This window comes from Strix uralensis, chromosome 7 (assembly GCF_047716275.1).
Source record: "Strix uralensis isolate ZFMK-TIS-50842 chromosome 7, bStrUra1, whole genome shotgun sequence".
NCBI classification, from domain to species: Eukaryota; Metazoa; Chordata; class Aves; order Strigiformes; family Strigidae; genus Strix; species Strix uralensis.
Window position 1 is genome coordinate 23,521,765 of NC_133978.1, and position 22,116 is coordinate 23,543,880.

General features: G+C 37.3%; 1 protein-coding gene across 3 annotated transcripts in view; it reads left to right on the forward strand.

Annotated features, from left to right (window-relative positions):
* Positions 1-22,116, forward strand: part of KIF20B (kinesin family member 20B) — a 44,695-nt gene that overhangs the window by 16,969 nt on the left and 5,610 nt on the right. For all 3 annotated transcript variants that reach the window (XM_074874905.1, XM_074874907.1, XM_074874906.1), the window contains exons 17-30: positions 728-995; positions 1,572-1,633; positions 1,818-1,937; positions 3,518-3,683; positions 8,852-10,058; positions 11,428-11,566; positions 12,627-12,749; positions 13,216-13,276; positions 13,896-14,021; positions 14,288-14,424; positions 15,422-15,577; positions 16,645-16,821; positions 17,404-17,565; positions 21,113-21,316. In XM_074874905.1, the coding sequence (XP_074731006.1) occupies positions 728-995; positions 1,572-1,633; positions 1,818-1,937; positions 3,518-3,683; positions 8,852-10,058; positions 11,428-11,566; positions 12,627-12,749; positions 13,216-13,276; positions 13,896-14,021; positions 14,288-14,424; positions 15,422-15,577; positions 16,645-16,821; positions 17,404-17,565; positions 21,113-21,316 (3,108 nt within the window). The remainder of the gene's footprint in view (positions 1-727; positions 996-1,571; positions 1,634-1,817; positions 1,938-3,517; positions 3,684-8,851; positions 10,059-11,427; positions 11,567-12,626; positions 12,750-13,215; positions 13,277-13,895; positions 14,022-14,287; positions 14,425-15,421; positions 15,578-16,644; positions 16,822-17,403; positions 17,566-21,112; positions 21,317-22,116) is intronic.

Below are 22,116 nucleotides of genomic sequence, written 5' to 3' on the forward strand. Positions count from 1 at the left end.
TTACTGTGTACAAAGAAACTGGAGGAAAAGCTGCAATTATGCTATAAACTGTTGCATTGAGTGCCTATTTAAGGTATTTGAAGCTGATTTCTTAGACCCCATATATGGACTGCACTGGAGTGGTCCCAGAGACTTTTTTCCTCTTAAGGCTATTGTAGTCACAACTGAAGCAATGAGAATCGTATATACCCTTAAGCATAACTAAACTCTTAAATTGAGGCTGGTTCTTGTGAGTTTGGAACCCTTTGTTTTTAAAAAAACAAGGAGGAAAGATAGAAAGTCAGTGTTTTAAGTACAACTTAATTTGATAAGTTACCACAAACTTATTTGACCTCACAAACTTTTACTGATATTTGAAAATTTCAGATGTATTCCTTCTAAAACTGTTTGCTTGCTGTGTTCATTCAATATTCTCATTGGGTAAAAATGCTAGCTTTTATATTAAATTTGGAGGGGATGCTTTTGTGGTGATATAAAAGGGAATGTCATGGTGGGCCATTAAATGCTTTAAAAATAAAGTAGCTGTTACTTGATACTGGAGACTTCTGTGTGAAGGTAGAGAGAAGCTGTCAATCGAATTGCCTGTGAACCTACAAGATGGCTTTGAAGTCAGAATTAACTGTACTTAGATGTTTTGAGTACCTAATGTTCTTCGAAATTTTCAGTAGAAATAATGGATATTGTGTAACTATTTGCTATTTCTAAATGGATATAAATTATCTTTCAGGATGAAGAACATGGCAGAGGGCCAGGCACTTACATTGATCTCGAGGATGTTATTGATTCTCTGCAGAATGATGTCACTGATATCAAAAAGCAGGCGGAAGAAACATACAGGTACATTGTGTCTCTAGAGGACCCACAGGAAGCTATAGGTTGGCTTGAAAAGCAACTGGGAAAAACTAGCACTGAACTAACTCACACCAAAGAAAAGCTGACAAAGAAAGCAGATGAACTAATCAAAATTGAAGAAGAGCTGACACAGAAAACCAAAGGTGAGCTGGGTGTGTGTGTGATGTGAAAGAAAAAAGAAATGGCTACTGTAAAATAGAAATAATCCAGTTGAGCAGGATTTTGGAACCAAATCATCTGTATAGAGGTGGTAATCAATTGTTTTGTGTATGTTTGGGTTGAACAATTCCACAGGCCTTGATTATTTCATTTTTAAGACAAAACTTAAAACTGTCAGTTGAAGATGTCTGAATTGTGGGGGTAACATGTCAACATTATTCTTGATTTCATGGTTATATTGTGATCCCAGCACTTTACATTTTGCTGATGCAGTGTTTTCAGGTATTCTGTGGAACATTCATAGATAAAAGTATCAATACCTCATAATATGATTTCAGCAGAAGTCTCTTGATGTGATCTATATTTTATATGGGTTGCAGGGCCCAATTCTGTTCAAAAAAACCTGAACTTTTGAAATGTGTCCTGTAAGTAGAAGCCAACACAAAAATAAATGAGTCTATTCAAAAGCTACTAAAGTACCAGAAGATCTGGAAAAATGGATTACTGAGTAAACTATGTAATAGCCACTTATTTGATGCAGGCTTCTTTTCCTGTTACAGACTTTGAAATGCAGATGATTAAATTGGATGAGGCTGCTGAGCAGCTTAAAGAAGCAACTGAGGTAACTTTCTCAAAAAAAACTTGTGCAAAATTACTTGCTTTAATACAAAATTTCAGTAGCTTAAAATGCTATTGTAGTATGTTTCTAGCTTTTTTTGTATCAAGCTTAGCTTAACTGATCTTGCTTCTAAATGCATTGCATAGTTCAAGAATTTAACATTGACTGAACCACTTCCTTTTCTAAGAAAATGAATACGCAGAATAAAAGGATTGAAGTACTAATGGACATTGTGGAGCAAAAAGATGATGCTATCACAAGACTGCAAGATTTGATATCCTGTTTAGAAGAAACCATAAAAGACTATGTAAGTCTTAGACATCTCAATTTTCTGTTTACAAAAAGATTAAATCTGTGCTTATAACGGACTTGACTATTTTGGAAAATTGAAATTTTCTGTAAGTAATTGCTACTTTCTTGAAATGGTAGCAGGCAAAGTTGGCATTGAAACTAAAGTCACAGCAAAATGTGTGCAGAGGTGTGTGTGGAAAATAGGACTTCTGGAAGCAGTGATCTGGAGTTATTATTGGAGGACTGTAGATGAGACTATGAAGAGCCACTCTAAAGAAAAAAACAACACTCAAACTGGGAGGACTTTAGCAATGGGAAGAGAGGGATTATGTCACTGTCTTTTTTATTTTTGCCTGAATGGAAGAGGAAGGAAAGGAGCTTTTGCTGCAGCAAAAGCTCAAATTTAATTGAAGTTAGAAGTTAATGTGAGAAGGACGGTGATTGTGTAAATTAGCAACAAAAGTCAGTGTGTCCCACCTACTACCACCATGCACACAAACTTTTTAAAGCAGAGCAATAATATGAACATGTTGAGCAGAGTTTGATCTAAGAGTGGATGGCCAGGGTATCTCTGCTTTTGATGTGATTAATAAAACTTGCAGCTGGCTAGTCTACTGCTAGCTGCTGAATGCCAAAAGACTAGCTTGGCTACATGTACACAGGTTAAAAAAAAAAATCAAAACATGCAGTTAGGTGGTTTTTTGAGCCTGATGCCCAGCAACCTGAAATGTAGTTCTGAGAACATTTTAAGTTAAACTTAGGCAGCACTCTGATCCATTTTTCTCTTCCACTGTGAACTTAAAGCTTTGACCATACTTAATCTTCTATTCCCTCTCTGCCTCTGAGCAACTTAGCTTTTCAATAGTATGAATGCTCAGAGTGGTAACAGTTGTGATGACTGCTTCCTATCACTGCTCCTTCCAAGAGAAAGGCTCCAACTCTGTCCAGTGTTTCTATGAGACTGTGTGGGATGAAACTTAAAATGTGACACAAACCTCAAGTCTGTTCTATAGATTTTTTTTTTTTTAATGAATTACTTAGATGAGTGGTTGGTCCTTGGCAACCAGCATGGCTTGCCACTTGTGTCATCTTGTGAGTAAAGAAACTTTATTCTTGGTCAAATATATAGTCTAAAGTATGTATGACAGAACTGACTAGGCTTTTAAGTTGCACCAGATCTTTCATGACAAAAATGATCTGTGGCTTTGCTGAAGGTGGTTAAGACTCCCAGCTCTACCAACTATGACAAGAAAGTGATGAACTTGTAGAGCTGACCATTGGCCCCTTGAGCAAATCATGAATTTCCTCCACTCTTTTGACACTGGATACTTTAGGTGGTAAACTCCTTTTGCATTTCGTAGTTTCCTAGTCTCTTGCTCTACTTTCTGTACAGTGCAAAACATTGTGCTTATTACTGTCTGAAGGTGTACCTGCTTTTTCTTTAAGCAACTGATCTGTAACTGACTTGTTCTTCTGACAACCCATATACAGGTTACCCAGATAGATTTGTAAAAATATTTGCATCTAAAAGATTACTAAGCCTTTTAAGTGCTCACTTTGTAAAACTTCAAAGTAATTTATCTTATTTTAACACAGGACAACACTGTAACTACCATTAAAAGAAAATTGGCAGAAAAGAACTCTAATGAACTGATTGAAAGCAGCCAATTCAAGGATTGTGAGGAGACTGTATTGAAAGTGGGAAGAAAACGTTACTCTGAAAGTAAGCCTATTGTGGAAAAAGAGCCACCTGCAAAGAAAGGTAAAATTTCTACCATCACTCAACAGGGGGCCTTCCAAAAAAACTTGATTACTATTCCAGAACAGAAGTGAAAAGTTGTGAAGTGTAAACATTCTGTTGTGAGGAGAAAATCTACTATGTTGAACTGTAAATCAAAGTAACTGGTATGTAAATATCAACTTTTGCGGAAGGTCCTACACTGTTCAGTCCTAAATGCTTAAAATACAAGTTAGTTTTTAGACTCTCCTTTCTGCTGCTTTTTCTCATCTGTTAATGTACTTGCAGACTCAGCTGTAGTTCTTAATTTCTTAACAGTTTTTTTTTGTACTAAACTTCCTGTTGCTGGACTTCTGGGAAAGTAGCATCCCCTGCTCAAGTTTTTTAAAATTGCCTACGCAAGCATCAAAGGTGTCAATGAGTTACTGATTGTTCAGGCATACAGCATGTACTGTGAAACTTGATGTTTCATTCTGTATGCATGCTGTGAACACACCAGCTTTGCTCAAGGTGACAGTGCTGGTAAAGGAGAAAAGCTTTTCACTTGAATGCAAGTAAAATTATTTTAAGTCCACAGATACATATTTTTGTGCAGCTCTCACGTTTGCACTTCCAATCTTTTTGCTTTCCTTGCTTTATCTGCGAGCTTACCAGTTTTTTTAGAATGAGGTGAATAAACTAGCTACAGTTGAAGACCTTCAATCATAAGGGTAGAACTTAAAAGGACACCACTACTTATGTTACCCATTTCATTAAAGTCTATTAATTGGTGAGATTGAACTATATGGTAGTGACTTGTGCAAAATGGTATTTGTAAGATCTGCCTGTCTCTGACTTGACTTCAGGACAGAGCTGGGCTCCAGTTTCTCATACAACTATGGAAAGCATATGCCAAAGGAGAATGAAAGATCTTCCCTTTGTATCCCTTTTTTGCCTTCTTCCTGCAGAATAGGTGCAAGAAAGATGATCTTCCAGGCAATTGTTTGGGTGAGGATAGGATAGACAAAGAGAATAACGTTAAAAATGGGGATCAGAAAATATCTATCTCCATAAAGAGGGATAAAATATGTTAAAAGGAGACTTGTCAAATTCACATGATCACAGAAAACTGAGGATACAGATGGTGAATAAACTGAATGCTGGACTGTCATTCATCACTGCAGTGAAAGAACAAGGGAATGTTTAGTCTAGATCAGTTTATGGAACACAGCACTTCATGCCATGGGTAGTGAACTTCTAGCATTTGCTGCCCTAGAAGGTGAGAGAGACAGATAATTCTCAGATTCCAGGAGTGGTTAGACAAGCTAACGGCCAACAGGTTCATACATAGATACTGAAACGATTAAGCAGGGATGTATGTCTCATGTTCCTCCGACATTCCCAGTTGTCCTATGTCAGAAAAGGTTTGTGGGAAGTGGCTGGTCCTGCCAACAGCAGCAAAAGGAGGCAAAATATTAGCCTAGGTCAACCGATGGTCTGTCATCCACTTCTAATGTTTGTACAGCTTGTTCAAATAAGTGTAATTTGAAGTCTTTCTTAGGAAAAGCTTCTGTCTGTACCAGATGCATCTCTGATTTGTCTCTACCTTTTTTGGTTGGGATGAATACTGGGTCCTAGCATGACCATTTGATAGTGCCACCTATATAAATGTTACAGGAAGGGGGTGAGAACTGAAGCTGATGTAGACTCTTTGATATACTATATAGTAGTAGGTTTCTTGTCTCATGACTGAAGCTTGTTTAAACAAGCAAAAAATAGAAAAGTGATAGCTCTTCTCAAACAAGAAATTAGGTAACTGCCAATTAATGACAGCACTGAGATTTTTTTCTTTATTGGGAAGAGCAAGCTCTTCGGTCATGTTAAATGTTTGATTTGTGACTATTGAGAATATAAGGCATCTAACTTAAGAACTGAGTTGTTAAATGCTCTGTAATGATGAAACTTAAATAAACTTACACTTAACCGTTCTCGTTGAACATACTTGGTACAATAGAAAAATGAGCACAGGTACTTTGTGATGGCTTTTGTAGAATTTAGATATGCTAGTAGCCTATCACAGAATCATCTAGGTTGGAAAGGACCTTAAAGATAATCTAGTCCAACCGTTAACCTAACATTGACAGTTCCCAACTACACCATATCCCTCAGCACTATGTCGACCCCACTCCTAAACACCTTCAGGGACGGGGACTCCACCACCTCCCTGGGCAGCCCATTCCAACGCCTAACAACCCGTTCTGTAAAGAAATGCTTCCTAATACCCAGTCTAAACCTTCCCTGCCACAACTTGAGGCCATTACCTCTTGTCCTATTGCTTGTTACTTGGTTGAAGAGACTCATCCCCATCTCTCTGCAGCCTCCTTTCAGGTAGTTGTAGAGGGCAATGAGGACTCCCTTTAGCCTCCTCTTCTCCAAACTAAACAACCCCAGTTCCCTCAGCCGCTCCTCATAAGACCTGTGCTCCAGACCCTTCACCAGCTTCGTTGCCCTTTTCTGGACACGTTCGAGTCATTCAATGTCCTTTTTGTAGTGAGGGGCCCAAAACTGAACACAGTAATCGAGGTGCAGCCTTACCAGTGCCTAGTACAGGGGTAAGATCACTTCCCTGTCCCTGCTGGCCATGCTATTTCTGATGCAAGCCAGGATGCCATTGGCCTTCTTGGCCACCTGGGCACACTGCTGGCTTGTGTTCAGCCGGCTGTCAATCAACACTCCCAGGTCCCTCTCTGACTGGCAGCTCTCTAGCCACTCCTCCCCAAGCCTGTAGCGCTGCTGGGGGTTGTTGTGACCCAAGTGCAGCACCTGGCATTTGGCCTTATTGAAGCTCATACAGTTGGCCTTAGCCCATCGCTCCAGCCTGTCCAGGTCTCTCTGCAGAGCCTCCCTACCCTCGAGCAGATCAACACTCCCACCCAACTTGGTGTCATCTGCAAACTTACTGAGGGTGCACTCGATCCCCTTGCCTAGATCATCAATAAAGACGTTAAACAGGAGTGGCCCCAAAACTGAGCCCTGGGGGGACACCACTTGTGACCGGCCGCCAACTGGATTTAACTCCGTTCATCACAACTCTTTGGGCCCGGCCATCCAGCCAGTTTTTTATCCAACAAAGCGTGCGATCATCCAAACCTCGAGCAGCCAGTTTTGCCAGGAGAATGCTGTGGGAAATGGTGTCAAAGGCCTTACTGAAGTCAAGGTAAACTACATCCACAGCCTTTCCCTCATCCAATAAGCAGGTCACCCTGTCATAGAAGGAGATCAGGTTTGTCAAGCAGGACCTGCCTTTCATAAACCCATTCTGACTGGGCCTGATCATCTGGTTGTCCCACATGTGTTGTGTGATGGTAGTCTGGATGAGCTGCTCCATCAGCTTCCCAGGCACTGACATCAAGCTGACAGGCCTGTAATTTCCTGGATCTCCCCTCCGACCCTTCTTATATATGGGCGTCACATTGGCCAGTTTCCAATCTGTCGGGACAGGAGAAGACAGGTTATCTTGTCTTGAGGTTCAGGTTTTTATACTCTTCTCTAGGATTTTCCGCCCGTGTTTTGGGATGAGATTTTTTTTCTTTTCTTAGTACTTCCTACATAAAAAACTTCTGCACTGAATATCATGTATCTTCTTGCACTAATATTTATCCTGCTTTGTTACATGATTGTGGTTGTCAGTACAAAGCATCTCGATCACCTCTAAATCCTCTTATGAATGATCATACCCTTCTCGCTATAGCTGTTGGGCAAAACTCTGCTACTTTTTTTTATCTTGGCACCTTAGATGACAAAATATGTCTTAAGACATCTCGGCACCTCTCCCTTTTAGTGAAGTATGTAAAATTCATGTCCAGTGTGAGGAGTTTGTAATATTTTGTCTGATATGTTCTCTTGAGACTAACAACTAGGCTTTCAGAGAAAACCATCTCCTAATCCCAAAGTTTTAATCTTGTTGTATTTAGAAGCATGGCTTTACAAGCCAAAGTAAAGCTGCTGTTTTCTCTGACCTAGCAGGAATGTTTGATACGTCTAATTAGAACAGAAAAGAAAAGGTACAGAAAAGCAGGAGGAAAAAAGTGTCCTGTAGAATTTGATCCCTCTAAAGATAATCAAAAACCAAAACCTGAATTGAGGTGGAAACCACTATTGCAAATGCTTCAGTATGACTTTTTGTTAGTGACTCTATAAACCTTGTTGGATCTGTTCAGAGGATGTTTTCATGCAGTACACATGTACATATGTGCTTAGTGCTCCCAAAGTGAGATGACTGCCAAACTCCACCTTACTATAGTTGCAGTACTCACCGAAATCTATAGTATCTCCTTGTAGTACATAGCTGTGATGACCTAATCCTTTAGTGATAGTCAGGCTTGATTTTAATACTAAAACATACATGCGTGTTACTAAATGGACACAGTTGGATTCTAAAACATTTGTGTAAAATACAGCTGGAGTCAATTTTGAAGGTGGTGAAATGCATATGATTTTACTTCGGCGGGGGGAGGAACAGTCTTAAGCTAATAAAATGTTTATGGAAAATTGGGATTGTGATAGAATGTTGTAGATCTTTCTGGGAGAACCTTACATGCAACACATTAGGTGTGGGCGTAAGTATTTATCCTTTTATCTAGTTTAGAAACCAACTAAAAAAAGAGAAGGTCCCAAACACTAAGCAAAAAACTTGTGCTGGATTTTTAGCTTAATTTTTAAAGTAAGGGTATATTGAGTATGAACGAAAATTCTCAGGAAAGTATACAATACCATTGCTTTTCTAAATGTAAAATGAGTGATTGGCTGTATTAAAAGGATTGTTGAAGAACCAGTGAAGGTGAAAACTAGACATAACTGTAAATGTTATCTAGCTCACAGGTATTACTACATATTAATAAAGCTAGCTAGATTTTTCTATAGTGGTGCAGAGTAGAAGGCTGGAATAGAGCCATGGCAAAATGTTCTTTAAGGCTCCTGAACACCTCTTGCTGCAAACTATGTCTATAAGCCTAAGAGGCACCTACTGCATTTTAAACTGTTCAGAGGGGCTTTACTTCAAGACTTCAAAATGCCATATGATATAAGGGTGTGGCTTTCAGATGGTGACCATTTTCCATATAGTAATTGCTATTTGGTATTGCTAGTGACTTGTACTATTGATTTTAATCATCCTGAACTGTTGTTGGGGTTTGGTTTTTTTTTTTTTTTAGGAGGTATGAAGGAGAGTCGGGAAGATGACTCTCTAGACCAGAAGAGAACTGAATATGTGAAAACAAATAATACTGAGAACTATGCAGAAATACTAGCACTGAAGGAAAGAACTGAAACCTTGGAAGGTCAGCTAGCTGCACTTGAAGAACAATGCAGAAGAGAAAAAAACAAAAAAGAAGAGTTCAGTGGGCAAATAAAAAACTTGAATCTCAAGCTCTCTGCCTCTGAAGAAAGGGCTTCTGGCTTAGGTGAAGAACTTCAGCAGTGTCAAGCTGACTATCAGGAGATTGTTTCTGAATTGGACAAACAGAAAACTATAAATAGGGAACAAGAAGAAAAGATTATTCAGCTAAATAACGAAGTAGAAGGTGCTAACCAAAATATAATTTATCAAGTGTCACTAATTAAAACAATGCAGTCCAAAGTAGATGAGTTGTATAAATGTCACTTAGAGTCTTACGCTATGGATATTGATTCAGTTAATCTAAAGGATTCATTAGACTCTCAGAAAGATGAACTAGAGAGAGCTCAAATGAGTCCTGTATGCATAGAGTCTCAAACTGCTTCTACAGCAGATCTGAGACAGGGGAACTTTCATTGTAGTGTTGAAAGCATTTGGGAAGAATGCAAAAACATTATTAAGGCTTCTTCACAAAAAAGTCATCAGATTCAAGAACTACTTCAACAAGTTGAAGACTTAAAGAAGGGACTTGATGATGCTGAAAATTATAATAATCAACTAAAAATAAAGTTAAATGAGACTGCAAATCAAGATCATCAGTCCACAAAGGAAGAAGATCTTATGAAACAGTTACAAGAGTACATCCAGAAGAATCAGTATTTAGAAAACCAGGCTGCAGAGGATCACAGAGTAATTGCACAGTTGGAAGAGCAAGCTGCCAGCTACGAGGAAAAAAGAATAGAGTTTGAATGCTTCTTGGAGGCTTCTAGAACTAAAGATGGCATCATAACAAGGTTAGAAGAAGTACTTCAAAGAAAAGAATCTATTATTTTAAATCTGAAAAGTAATACAGCAGCTCTGCAAGAGGAATGTGCCAATTCAGACAAAAAACTGAAAGAATTAAATGATCAGAAAGCAAATCTAAAGGAGGAAGTTGTGCAGTTGATGAACAGCTTGGAGAACATGAAACACACTCTTCAAGATAAAGAGAAAAATGAGTATGAGCAAATACAATCTATAGAATTGTAAGTAAATAATGAGATAATTCCTAGCTCTTTGAGAATAGACTCAAGTAAAAACTACCTTCTGTGAACATCAATTTATTTTGACATAACACATTTGTATGTTTGTCAACTTTATTAACCAAACTGCTTAAGAACTTTTAATACACTACTTGATTTCTATATTTGCATATTTTCCTAGCTATGTTTTCCTCACCCGTTTGTGTATTCTTTCAGAAATATGGTTCTAAATCATGCAGAACTATTGTAGGGCGAAACAGGAAATGGTGAATTATTTGGGGATTTCTAATAGTATTATGTTGCATACCCTTTTTGGAGGAAATGACATAGTTTAATGTTATATCCTGTAACATGTATAAAAGCACTCAATGTTTTCTTTAGAAAGGACTGAATGGTAAAAAGGAAAAGAAAAAAGGAAAAAAAAAAAGCCTAGTAATTAAACAGTAAACAGCTGGTTTTGGTAATAGCTATTCTAGGTGAACACAGTATACTATAAGAACTTGAAGGAATAATGGGTGTAGGAGAGTAGAACTTCCCCAGCCCCCTCTACTTTTTAAATCTTTAAGAAATAAGAGATTAAATGTATCTGAGAGATTATATTTGCTATGTGGCAAGGAAATTGCAATCATGTAAAAATAGCTTTAAGATGCTGTGTGGCCCTTCTGATTAGGGTTTCTTTAGTTCCAATATCTGTGGGCACCTGCATGTGCTCTAAAATACAATTTAGCATGAAGGTCTGGGGATCCCTGACCCCGTGTTTGTAAAATTTTGAAAGGTTTTCCTTTTGTGAGACCTTATTTTGTATTGTTAATTATAGAATTTAAGAAATCTTCTATTAGTTAATTGTAAAGTAAAAATCCAAGATAAATTACTGTAAGCTTTTTAAAATAAATATGACCATTTAAAAATAAACCCATTAAACTTCTTAATTATTTTGTAGCTCTTAATAACAACAGGACTTGTTACAATGTTATTGTTTTTTCTACTTTCTTTTGATTTTTATTTACTTTGATCCTTACAAGGTCTGGGATGTAAATATCAAGTTTAAACTTAATTGATATTAACCTTGTCCCTTTTGTTACTGTGTAAGGACATCTAATGGTAGAAATGGTTACTCTACTGTGCTTAAAAAAAGAATTTTAAAAAATTACACTGTTCAAGAGTGAATCTGAGCGGTTTGTTACTTCAGGATCATATAATAAGTAGCTGAAATCCAAAAGTAAAATTATAAAGCTTGTCATTTAGCTGATAGATCTGCGATTCTATTCATGAATAAAACCAGCCATCAAAGAGCCTGAGTTAATGTGTAAAAGCTGTTTCTTTGAGATGTATAACACTAATGTTATTTATGTCTCTTAATTTCTAACACAAGGCTACGTAAAGATCTTTCTGAGAGCTCTACCCTTGTACAGAGTTTGAAAAAAGATGTGCAGAGGAAAGAGGAAGAATATGCAGATTTGAAAGAGAAGTTTTCTGATGCCAAAAAACAAATTCAGCAAGTGCAAAAAGAGGTTTGTAACCATAGGCCAAATGTTTCTTCTGCAAGTTTGTTTGGGGTTCTGTTAGTAAAACCTGTTTTCACAAATCTCAAGCTACAGATGTTAAAAGTGGTTCATAATAAGGCTGTGTTCAGCAATCCATTTAGAGTAAGAGTGAATCTTAAGTTACATTGCCATTGAAGCTGTAAGCTAAAGATAAGACCAGATGTCAAAACATGGATTAGTACTGATATTGAAGGGGGAAGTAAATTTTATTAATACACTTGAAAAAGGCTTGTCAAAAGTAGGCTAGCCTGGTTATGGAGAAGGACTTTGTTATCTTCATAACAACAGTAGCCTTATGTTGTTTTTTTGTGCTGACTTCAAAGCCTCAGAATTCAGACTTCTGGAAAATGCTCCTCTCTGGGAGGAAAAGATGGATTAATTGGAAAAGGAAAGCATGAACTTCTAGAGACTTTTTAAAATCTGAGATGTTTTCTATTAAGTTTGGGGAGAAGAAATGAAAAAATAGAATAACTTACTAATGTTGATTGTTAGTATTTAGTTATTAAGCAGTAGGATTTCTTAGAACCTCGTGGGATATCACAAGAACTTAAAACCCAGAAGACTATTGCAAGAGTTTGGGCTTGAAAGTTAAGCCTTAAAAAAGTATTAATGTCTTCCCCAGCAGCCTAACATTTCAGGACCTTTTCCCTACTCAACATGCAGTGTATAATCCTTTGAGAAGCAGTAAGGAGTGGATGGGATCACATGTCAGGAAACCCTTTTTTTTTTTTTTTTAAAGGACAACTGAATTTGTAGTTTGATTAGGCTATTTCCTGGTGTTTTGGTTCTGGTGGTGTGGTTTGTTGGTTTTCTTTCTGCCAAATTTAATACTCTATTCTATGGTGAAAATCGTTCCCTAGGAAGGATGTACAGTGCAGTGTACTTCTAGCCCCTGAAATTTAGCAAAGATGCTTGCAAAAATTTGCTTCTTGATTAAAATATCTTTTTATTTAGATAACTTGCAGAGATTATAAAAGGCTTATAGCTAAATGCTAGCTTTTCTTGCTGTCTTTGTGCATTGTTACAGGTGTGTACAATGCAATCTGAGGAGAAATCCCTGAGGAACAAAGTTAATGAACTTCAGAAAATTAAAAACCAGCTTAGTAAAGAATTAGAGATCAAACAGCGCACAATCCTGCAATTTAAAAAGGTATTCTATTTTTTTAAATTTTACTTGCTTTTAGTTTTTTTAACTAATCTAGTAATGAGGCAAATTTTCCAACCAACAGGAGAAAGCTTACAGAAACTGGGGTAAAAACAAGAGTAACCAGCTGAAATTAGTCTTAATGGATGAATGAAAGATGTTTAAAGAACTTCTCACTGCAGGACATTATTTAAAATAATTTGCCAATCTGCCTAGTAAATACATACTTAATACCTGCAGATACCCTGATTCTGATTAGTCACACTTAGATATGTTAGTAGTAATGTGTTCTAAACACTTTTTAAGTCAGCCTGAATACTCCTTTCACCAGATGAAACACTGTTTGTCTTTAAATACTTTCATTCTGAGCTGTAATAAATAATAAATAAAAGCTACTAATATCTAGCATGTATATTTGTTTCAACATGTTTTTGACATGTTTTCTTTAATTCTCTTTCAATGTGATATTTAGGAGCAGTTGAATAATGAGAAGCTGGAAGAAATCTCCAAACAGTATGAGAAAGCATGTAAAGGTCAGAAAAAGCCCTCATTGTGCCATTTTTTGGGTGTAGAATGGCAACATAATGAGTTGTGATGTTAACTAATTTGGAGTGTCTTGCATATTTATATTTTAAAATAATGAGAAACTCCAACCTGGGCATTAAAATGTTACAGTTGGGAACTAATTTTTATTGAATCATTATGAACAGGAATATTTGAAATCAAAGAAACAGTCTCAGAATAAGAAACATAAGCCCAAAGAAGACTGGATTTGCTGTATCAGTGTTAACTTACTAGATATTGGTATTTATTTGCTGCTTTAGTTGGCCATGTTAACAAAGTCAAACACTGAAACATGAACTAGCACAATAACAGTTTTTGCAGGTTTGATAAACATTTAGCAGTGGAACAATAGTTAGGTTTTCGTATAATACAAGCCTTAGTCTGACATTAACACTAAAATGCTCACCTAAATCAAGTTGATGAGAATCACTTCAGAATTTTGGATTTGGAAAGTTTAGTAGAGATACTCTATTTCTTTCTAATAGAGCTTTAGATCTCAGGAAATGGGGGAAATTACTTGTGATGAAGGCACTTTGGGAGAGAATGGTGGGAACTAGGATGGGGACTCATCTGTAAATTTATTTTCAGATCTGTGTGCAAAGGAAAAAATAATTGAAGATATGCGGATGACATTAGAAGAACAAGAACAGACTCAGATTAAACAAGATCAAGTGATTGAAGCCAAATTAGAAGAGACCAACAGATTAGTTCGGGGTAATCTCTCCATGGAAAGGGAGCAAGGAGACAAAATTATTTTGGATGTATTGTGATAGCTGCTTTAAATCTCTGTTTTGATTTGCTGAGTGTAATTTAGGCATTAATTTTATATAGTACATAACAAGCTTCTAACAGTTAAAGGCTTCTGTTGTCCCTCTGGGGTCATAGCTGATAAATCCAAGTAACTTTAGTAGAAGGATGTGAATGTGGTCAAATATGCATTTAAAATTATGTTATATAACCTCATTTTGTGTACTGACTAGAACTGGAAGCATGGAAGCAGAAATATAGAGAGCTGAATAACCAGAGCAATAGTGACTGGCAGCAAAAGATGAGCAAAACCACAGAAAAAAACATAGATGAAAATGAGGAATTAATAAAGCTGCAAAAAGAACTGAAGGTAAAACATGGTGATGTAGTTCATACTTAGGTTTAAAGCCATAACTTTCATTTAGGAGTCTAAATTTTTTTTGTGTTGTTATCTTCAAGAATTAGGGCACAATGTGGCAAGTTCTGGTAAAGGAAACCTCCTCTAAAAACTCCAGTGCATCAGTGCAGCAAAGTCTGGATGTGGTGTCTTTGTAATATACGGCATCACTGATGCTCCATAATGGAGTGCACCCTTCACTATGTTATGCTACCATGGATGGTGCTTCTGTAGCTGGGCTCCTCTTAAAATTGTCTTGAACAGATGTCAAGAGTTGGATTGTTTCGAGCCTTTTTCCCATCAGTTGCTTGGGCAAATAAATCAGACTCTTTAAAGATCTTGTGCTTGCTGTGTGACCTGTAAGTCCTTCCTGTTAGACTAAGGATTTACCTCTTAATTCTCCTTGGATTAGAAAGTAGACTTTTTTCCCAAGCAGCTTTTCAGGTCCTGTGTGGGAGAATGTCTGACAAGAGGTTTGATTGTGGTAGAAAAGGAGGCAAAGTTGCTGTGCATTGAAGCAACATTCTTAGTTACACACTATCTCTGTTTACCATTCAAATTTTGCTGCATTTTTTGCCTTTCAGTCTTGAAGTAGGTTTTCTAACATGTTCTGCAAGTATAAAAGATTGGGAATTTGCAAGTAAAAAGGGTTTTTTTGCCATTACCTTTGGTGTAACTTTAATAGTGTTTCTGACTTACCCAGAGCATTTTTAGAGGGAAAAAAGCCTGTTCCCTGAAGATGTGCCAGTCTGAATAATAAGTTCTGAGAACTGCTGAACAATTTTTTTAAATGGAAAAGAACAAATGAGAATGTAATACTTGCACTTGGGAATATGCTGGAGTAAAACTGTGCTAGTATTTCTGTTATCTTTTTGAAATTAATGTGCTTAATGGTAATCTGGATTTTAAGACTTCTTTTTTTGTTGCTTAATCTCTGCCTATGACTTTATTTCTGGTTCCACTAAAATAGGAAAGTGAGGCAAAGTATCAAACTGATAGAAAGAATTGGCTGGAGGAAAAAATGAGACTCATGAGTGAAGTGAAAGAAGCTGAGAGCCATCGCAACAGAGAAATGAGAAAATTCGCGGATGACAGAGAACGTTATGTAGAGCAGCAAGCAGAAATTGTAAGTGACTGGAGGTCTTAGCAGAGTCCTCTAGCGTAAGTCGTTAGTACAGAGCAGATCTCATGTCAAGTGTTAACAGTGTGGGTGCTTGAGGGTAGCTGGCCTTTGTCAAAGTCCCCTCACTTTATCACATGACAAAGCCTACATGAGATCATCTCAATGTGAAAGGGAAGAATAGGAGTGTCACAAAATGAAAAAGCGTAATACGTAATGGAAGTTAGTGTGCCTGTTCCTTTCTATCCTATCACCACCACCACCTTGCTATGAATTCTTCAAACTTCATCTTGTGTGTAAAACACCAGTAAGTAACCTATGCTTAAATGAATTGCTACTTAATGAAGCTAAGAAAACATACTTTGAAAAACAAGATTTGTTGCTTGGCTTTCCTGAAAAAAAAAAAGGGGGGGGGGTGGGAGAAGCCTATGAGGCTTTAGAAGGAAGAGAAGAAGCAAGCAGTAGTTGACAAAAAAAGCCTCTTTCCAGATCTTTCCAGTAAAAATACTTGGTCAAAATGTTAGTGGTTTTGTTCCCATACCACTTTCAAGGTAGAGTGACTGATAGTTAATAACAAGGTGAATACCTTGCCTAGTCACTGGACTGTATTAAGGTTGTAATTTCTTAAGCATATGAAATTATTATATGAATCTGTACAATCTAAAGCTATACTTGCATCTAGAAGTAGTTAGCAATGACTTTCCAGACCTGCAATCGGTACAGGAGGATGTTAGGAGCTTAGGACTACTTTCACTTTGTCTGTGACTTTGCTTGCCTGAGACTTTCTAGTAATAAAATCAGAAAGTGGACAAACAGGAGTGGTGGTTCTTGACAAAAATTCTCTTCACAAAGAGTATAAATATAGATACAGTTTTTTCTAATTTGAAGCATGGTTTGCTTTTGTATATTTGTAGCAAAACTAGTTCTGTGTGAGCTTTTTAAGATCTACATAGGCTCTCAAGTCTACTAAGGCCATAAAATAGTACTAACTATGCAAAACTAAACTATCAAAACAGTTCAGATGGTTTGTAGAAGTGGTGTTCAATTCTAACCTATTTTTTTCCCCCACTCAGGAAAGACTTGCTGCACAGCTGGTAGAAAAGGACAACAATCTTCAAAAGTGGCGTGAAGAAAGAGATAAATTAATAGAAGCTTTGGAAGTACAGCTCAAGACTTTGGTTTCTAACACCATACAAAAAGATAAAGAAATAGCAGAACTGAAACAAGCTGCAGTAAAGGATTCAGGAAAGGTCCTCTCTCATTCTTTCTCTTGTTTCTGTGGGATTTTTTTTGTAGTTGTTTTTTGTGGTTTTTCTTTTGTTATTCACTAACTCTGCAAAACACTACGTTTTGGCTCTATTTCAAACATATTGAAATTGTTTGCAGCTAATACAAAAAAAAAGCTTTATGCTTTTCTGAAACTGAATTTGTAACAGTAACTGAAGTTTCAAAAAACTTAGCAGTTCAAATAAACACTCAAGTCTATTTGATCATTTGATTGAACTGGAAATCTGAAACAACTATCACATCTGCTGCCTTTTGCACAGAACCAAGAACTTCACAAACAATGGGAGGTGAAATTTATAACCCTACATAAGTGGAGTAAAATAAAAAAAATTTACATTACATCTTCCCAGGCTGTTATACGACCTTTCTTGAGTTTAAATAGAGGCCACTCATACATGAAGTTGTTAGCTTTTTGTTGGACAGCTGGCTGTTTGAGCCTGCAATTCTAAAACTGGTGCTACTGAGTAATTGTAATGATGCTCATGCACATGTTAATTTCTTTTGCCAATCCTGCAATTTGTAGCAATTTTTGCTATGTTTATTAGGATGAGGAAACTGATATAGAAGAACTAAGAAAACAGCTGGCTGAGAAAGATGACTTCATAAAGGAATTGAAACAACGCATTAACCATAAAAGTCTTCAGTCCTTGGCAGAAGTACCTTTACCTGAAGGACAAGATAAAATAGATCAGTCTGTAAACAAAGAGGTATGTTTGTTATATTTATAGAAAGTATGTACTAATGATATGTTAATAACTTACTTGTTTTGTTGCTTTCTCAGTGTATATTTCAGCAACATGGGGAATCTCCCAAAAGTTACTTTCTGTAGTTCTTTGTACTTTAACTATATCATTAGTTCTGAGTTCTTGTTCATTCTTCTCTCTCCCTCTTTCAAGTTCCCTCTCAGAAAAAGAAACGCTTTAGTTAATAGAATGCAACCTCTCTATACACTATAAAACTTATGTACCTGAGGGAAATATTAGTTAACTAATCCAGATTCTAGAGATTTGAAGACACATTATTTGTGATGTCACCTCTGTTTGGTTATTCAGTGCTAAGGGGATTTCAGCTCAAACAACTTTCTTGATGTCACGTATAGTGTGGTAATAGAGATGATTCTGTAATTAGAGCTGCCAGCCCATATGGGGTTCACAAGAACAGAACAGTATCTTGCATCTTACTTAAAAACAAAACAGTATTTGAAGTTTACACAAAGAAAAGATCGACTTTGCATATTTCCTGAACAAAAATTGAAAGGCTTGCACCTGTACTGAGACTTCTGATTCTGACCAAACCCTTGTGTGCTACATAAGCAGTTTTTAATGAGGTAGTTTTCCTGTTAAACTGAATTAATGCTATGTGACTCTATTGCTAACTAGTAATGAACAGAGCTGAACATGGATTTCCTAGCAGACCCTCCCCTGGCTGCTAGAAGATGCGATTCTCCTCTTGTGGCAGAACTGGACTGAATGATAAAATACTTCTCTTCATCTTTTTCCTGTCTACTGCCAAATAAGACTGGCCAGTTTCTTGCTACTTCATCAATTCAGCTAATGCTGTATAGATAAAGCTTGTGATGTATGAGGGAGTAGAGGATAGCTCTCAGAATGGTTATTGCTTTATATAACTTTGTAATAGCAGCTAAGAGAGCACCATAAAATTAGTTATTTTTGCTATAAAATTAGTTATAGAAAAGAATTGTTGTGAACAGTTGGTGCTCAAGTATTTACCTCAAGCCAGTAGCCACAATACTTAATGTTATGAATAAGGAGAGGCTACTAACAGTATTATCATGTGAGAAACTATTATGGTGGTGAAGTGAATGATGTAGAGTTTTGGGGGGAAGTCAAATAATTCTCAGGAAAGATATAGTGGAGATAAAGAAGAAAATCTAAAGTGATCAAGATGATGTGTGTCTCCTGCCTTGTGAGGAGAGGCTAAGAAGCTGGCACTCTGATTAGGAGAGGTTAAGGCCACCAGAGGGTTATGGGGCTGAGGTTTACAAAATCATGGTTGCGGTGGGTAAACAGAAGGCAGAACTGTCCTTGTTAAAATCCTGCAAGAACTGGGCAGCACTTCATGAAACTAATAGGAAATAGTTTTAAGACAGTTAAAATAACATATTCCTATATGAAGCAGCTAGTAATTTTCTGAAGGTGGTGGAAACAGGTACTGTCAGCAGGGATTAGAAAAATTTTGTAGTAGAAATCCATAAATATATTTTTAAATAGATACTCTGAGGGTTAAGCAGTGGTGTAGACTCTGACAATTCTAATGCAACAGCTAAGAATGCTGGGAGAGTATGGAGAGGACAGATGACAAGGTGACCAGGTTCACACACGTTATCCTTAAATAGCATCTCCCTTTGCCACTCTTGGGGGCAGAATATTGAACTAGATGGACTGTTGGTGAGACCCAGCCAGGGCACATCTTATGATGGCATTGTGAGTATATGTTACTGCCTTAAACTTTGTTGTCTTTCAGCCCAGGTGTTCATTAGCTGTCTGCACTTGAGCTTTTATATTGTAGCTTTAGAAAAATCAAAATATTTTGAGGTTTACAGTTTAGCATAATCTCTTCTCATTCTAAATATTTACAGTTTATAGAAAAACAAAGCAGGACTAATCCTATACTTTGTCAAGTATTTCAGTTAGATATGATGAAGGTAAAGGGAATTATTCATTATCTCGATGTCCTAGCAGTGCCCCTTCATTAAGTGAGGTTGGTACAAAACTGAAATTTAAAAATTTTATGCAGTTGTATGGGTTTTGCTAAATGCAGAATAGGGAAGAAAATGTATCCTGTTGTCTGAACAATTCTAAAGTTTTATTCTGCAAATACCTTTCTTGGTGATCAGATCACCTGATTTTAGTGGATTTTGGTAGAAATAAAAGATGTATAACGTAATCATGTGAATAGCTGTATCTGACTTCAGCTGCATGCTCTTGAAATCCTACCTCTCACCAATGCTTATGAAGTGGCTGATTATTAGATAAGTCACTTGAAACAAATATATAAACCCTTTTAAATGGATGAGCAGTAGCAGGGCAAATTGGATTTGCTTTCTTCCACTGCAGGATTCTTGTGTGTGGCTTTGTTAGCTAATGACACTAGCCATTCCTGTGTAACTTTTTGATTGCTAACTCTCATGAAGTAGCAGTTATAAAGAAAAATGTTTGTATTAGCCAACTCCATTCTTGGGAATGCAGTGGTGCTTGTATTCTCACTCAGAATCCCAGCAGAGCCTGTTGAAGAATGTGACTATCTTTGGGCTTTCCATGAGCTTTGATCATTTTCCTTTTTGAGAGGAGGAGGGTTCCCTTCAAGAAGCAACAGCAGCTAGTCTGTTTGGGACCCCACTAGCAGCAGTAGTAGTAGCCACCTGCAATTTCTAACCACCAACAACCCCAAAAGCCTGTATTTCAGGTTTCATTCAAACAGCTGCTGAATCCATTTCTGTATGCTAGCCAGCAGCTAAACTGCTGCCACAGAGATGCAGGAGCTGGGAAGACCACAGCTATAACTTGCTGGTTTTGCTAAGAAAAACAGGGTTGGGTGGATGGTGGAAGGTAAGTGCTGCTGAGGAAGAAGAATTGTCAAACTGATTTTTCCATCCCACCCTCACTGTGCAGTTCTTGCAGTTTGGCTGTAGGCAGGTACAAGACAAGCTTTTCAGCTTGTGGGCAATAGGCTACCTTAATGCCTGCTCTTCCTCCAGAGAACAGGTAGTGATGTAGAAGTCTCTCATAGGTTGAATTTGGCTTGTAGCTTGCTAGTTGGACCTTGTTACTTACACAACTTCTTTGGTGTAGAAGGGGAAGGGAAAATTCCTTAAAGAGAGGCTAGAGAAAGGTTATACTTTTCTCTCAAAAGCTGCTATCACTGCCTAGCTCCTAAGGAGCAGCAGAGTTAAGATGAAAATTATGTCAATTCTACTACTGCTACTTGTGAAAACTGTGACTCTCTGTCTCTGCCCTTGAGCAAAATGACTTGGAAACATAGTATCAGGCTGAGTTCAAGTTCTGTGACTGTAGATAGAAACGTTAACTTTTTTAAATGTAACAAAGTTTTAGAAAGTAAGGGTTAAACTCTGCTATGGTTGAAGTAGATTCCTTCAATTAGAAGTGTTCTGAAAGTGAACAGCTGGAAAATGGAACGCTTACTTTGCAATCCATTGGGGAAAGATATGTATTATGGGGTTTTTAACTCAGTTATTTTAAAACTTGTGTTCTTAAAATTTCCATGTATTTGCAGGACCATTCAGAAATTGTCCTTGACTCTTCAGAAGTGTCCACAGAAAATGGAAATACTAGTCGGTTCCCAAAACCAGAGATGGAAATTCAGTTCACACCTCTGCAACCCGATAAGATGGAGGTGAAACACCAGGGCAGCACCTTACCAGTTACAGTTAAAGTGCTCAAGCCAAGAAAGAAAAGGAAGAGTGAAGAGATGGATGAGGTATGACCTAGACCAACTGACAAAATATGTTGTGTAGTCTTCCAATTTCTTACTCTGATCACTTGTTAAAATCCTATCCTTTTGATTCTCACTGAGATCCTAAGGATATATACAGAGAATATTTAAACCTCTTCCCCCCCCACCCCCTGCCAAGGTGTGGATCTCTGGCCTATGTTGAATAAAGTCATGGATTTCAATTTATCCAGACTGGACACTTGTCCCTGATATGTACTTCCTCTTCACATTTTACATTTCTCTCTCCTTGCTCTTACTATTTGCTTCTGTCTCTAGCTGTGATCTGCAGGATTAGAGACCAGTTCAATAGAATTGCTTCTTTTGGTTTAAGCAATCATTGGTATAAATTATAATCTCTTCTAATAGGCAATTAAAAGTTAAGCCTCTGGGCTTAATCATTGCATTTCAGAGTTTCAAGACCACTTCCTTTGACTTTTTGTCCAGTCTGTGTTTTCTTTGATCTTTTTGTACTTAAAGGGAATATACAGAACTAATTGCACAAGCACCTGAACCTCCCTGTTTTCTGTAGACCTTAATTCCTCTTTAATTCCTTCAGTTGTGCTAGGTTATATGTGCCAGCCTTCTTAGTGTGCTGTGGTGTTTACATGCGAGACTAAGGCTTCACAGCAGTTCAGGGTGGTAAAAATCTTCACTGCTCCTACTTGAACTGCACATTTCTTTCCTCTGACTTTTATCAACATTAGCATGAACACAGCTATTTCTAAGACACTTACAAAGACTATGAAACTCTAACACCTCATTGTGGTGGTACTTACATACTTGTA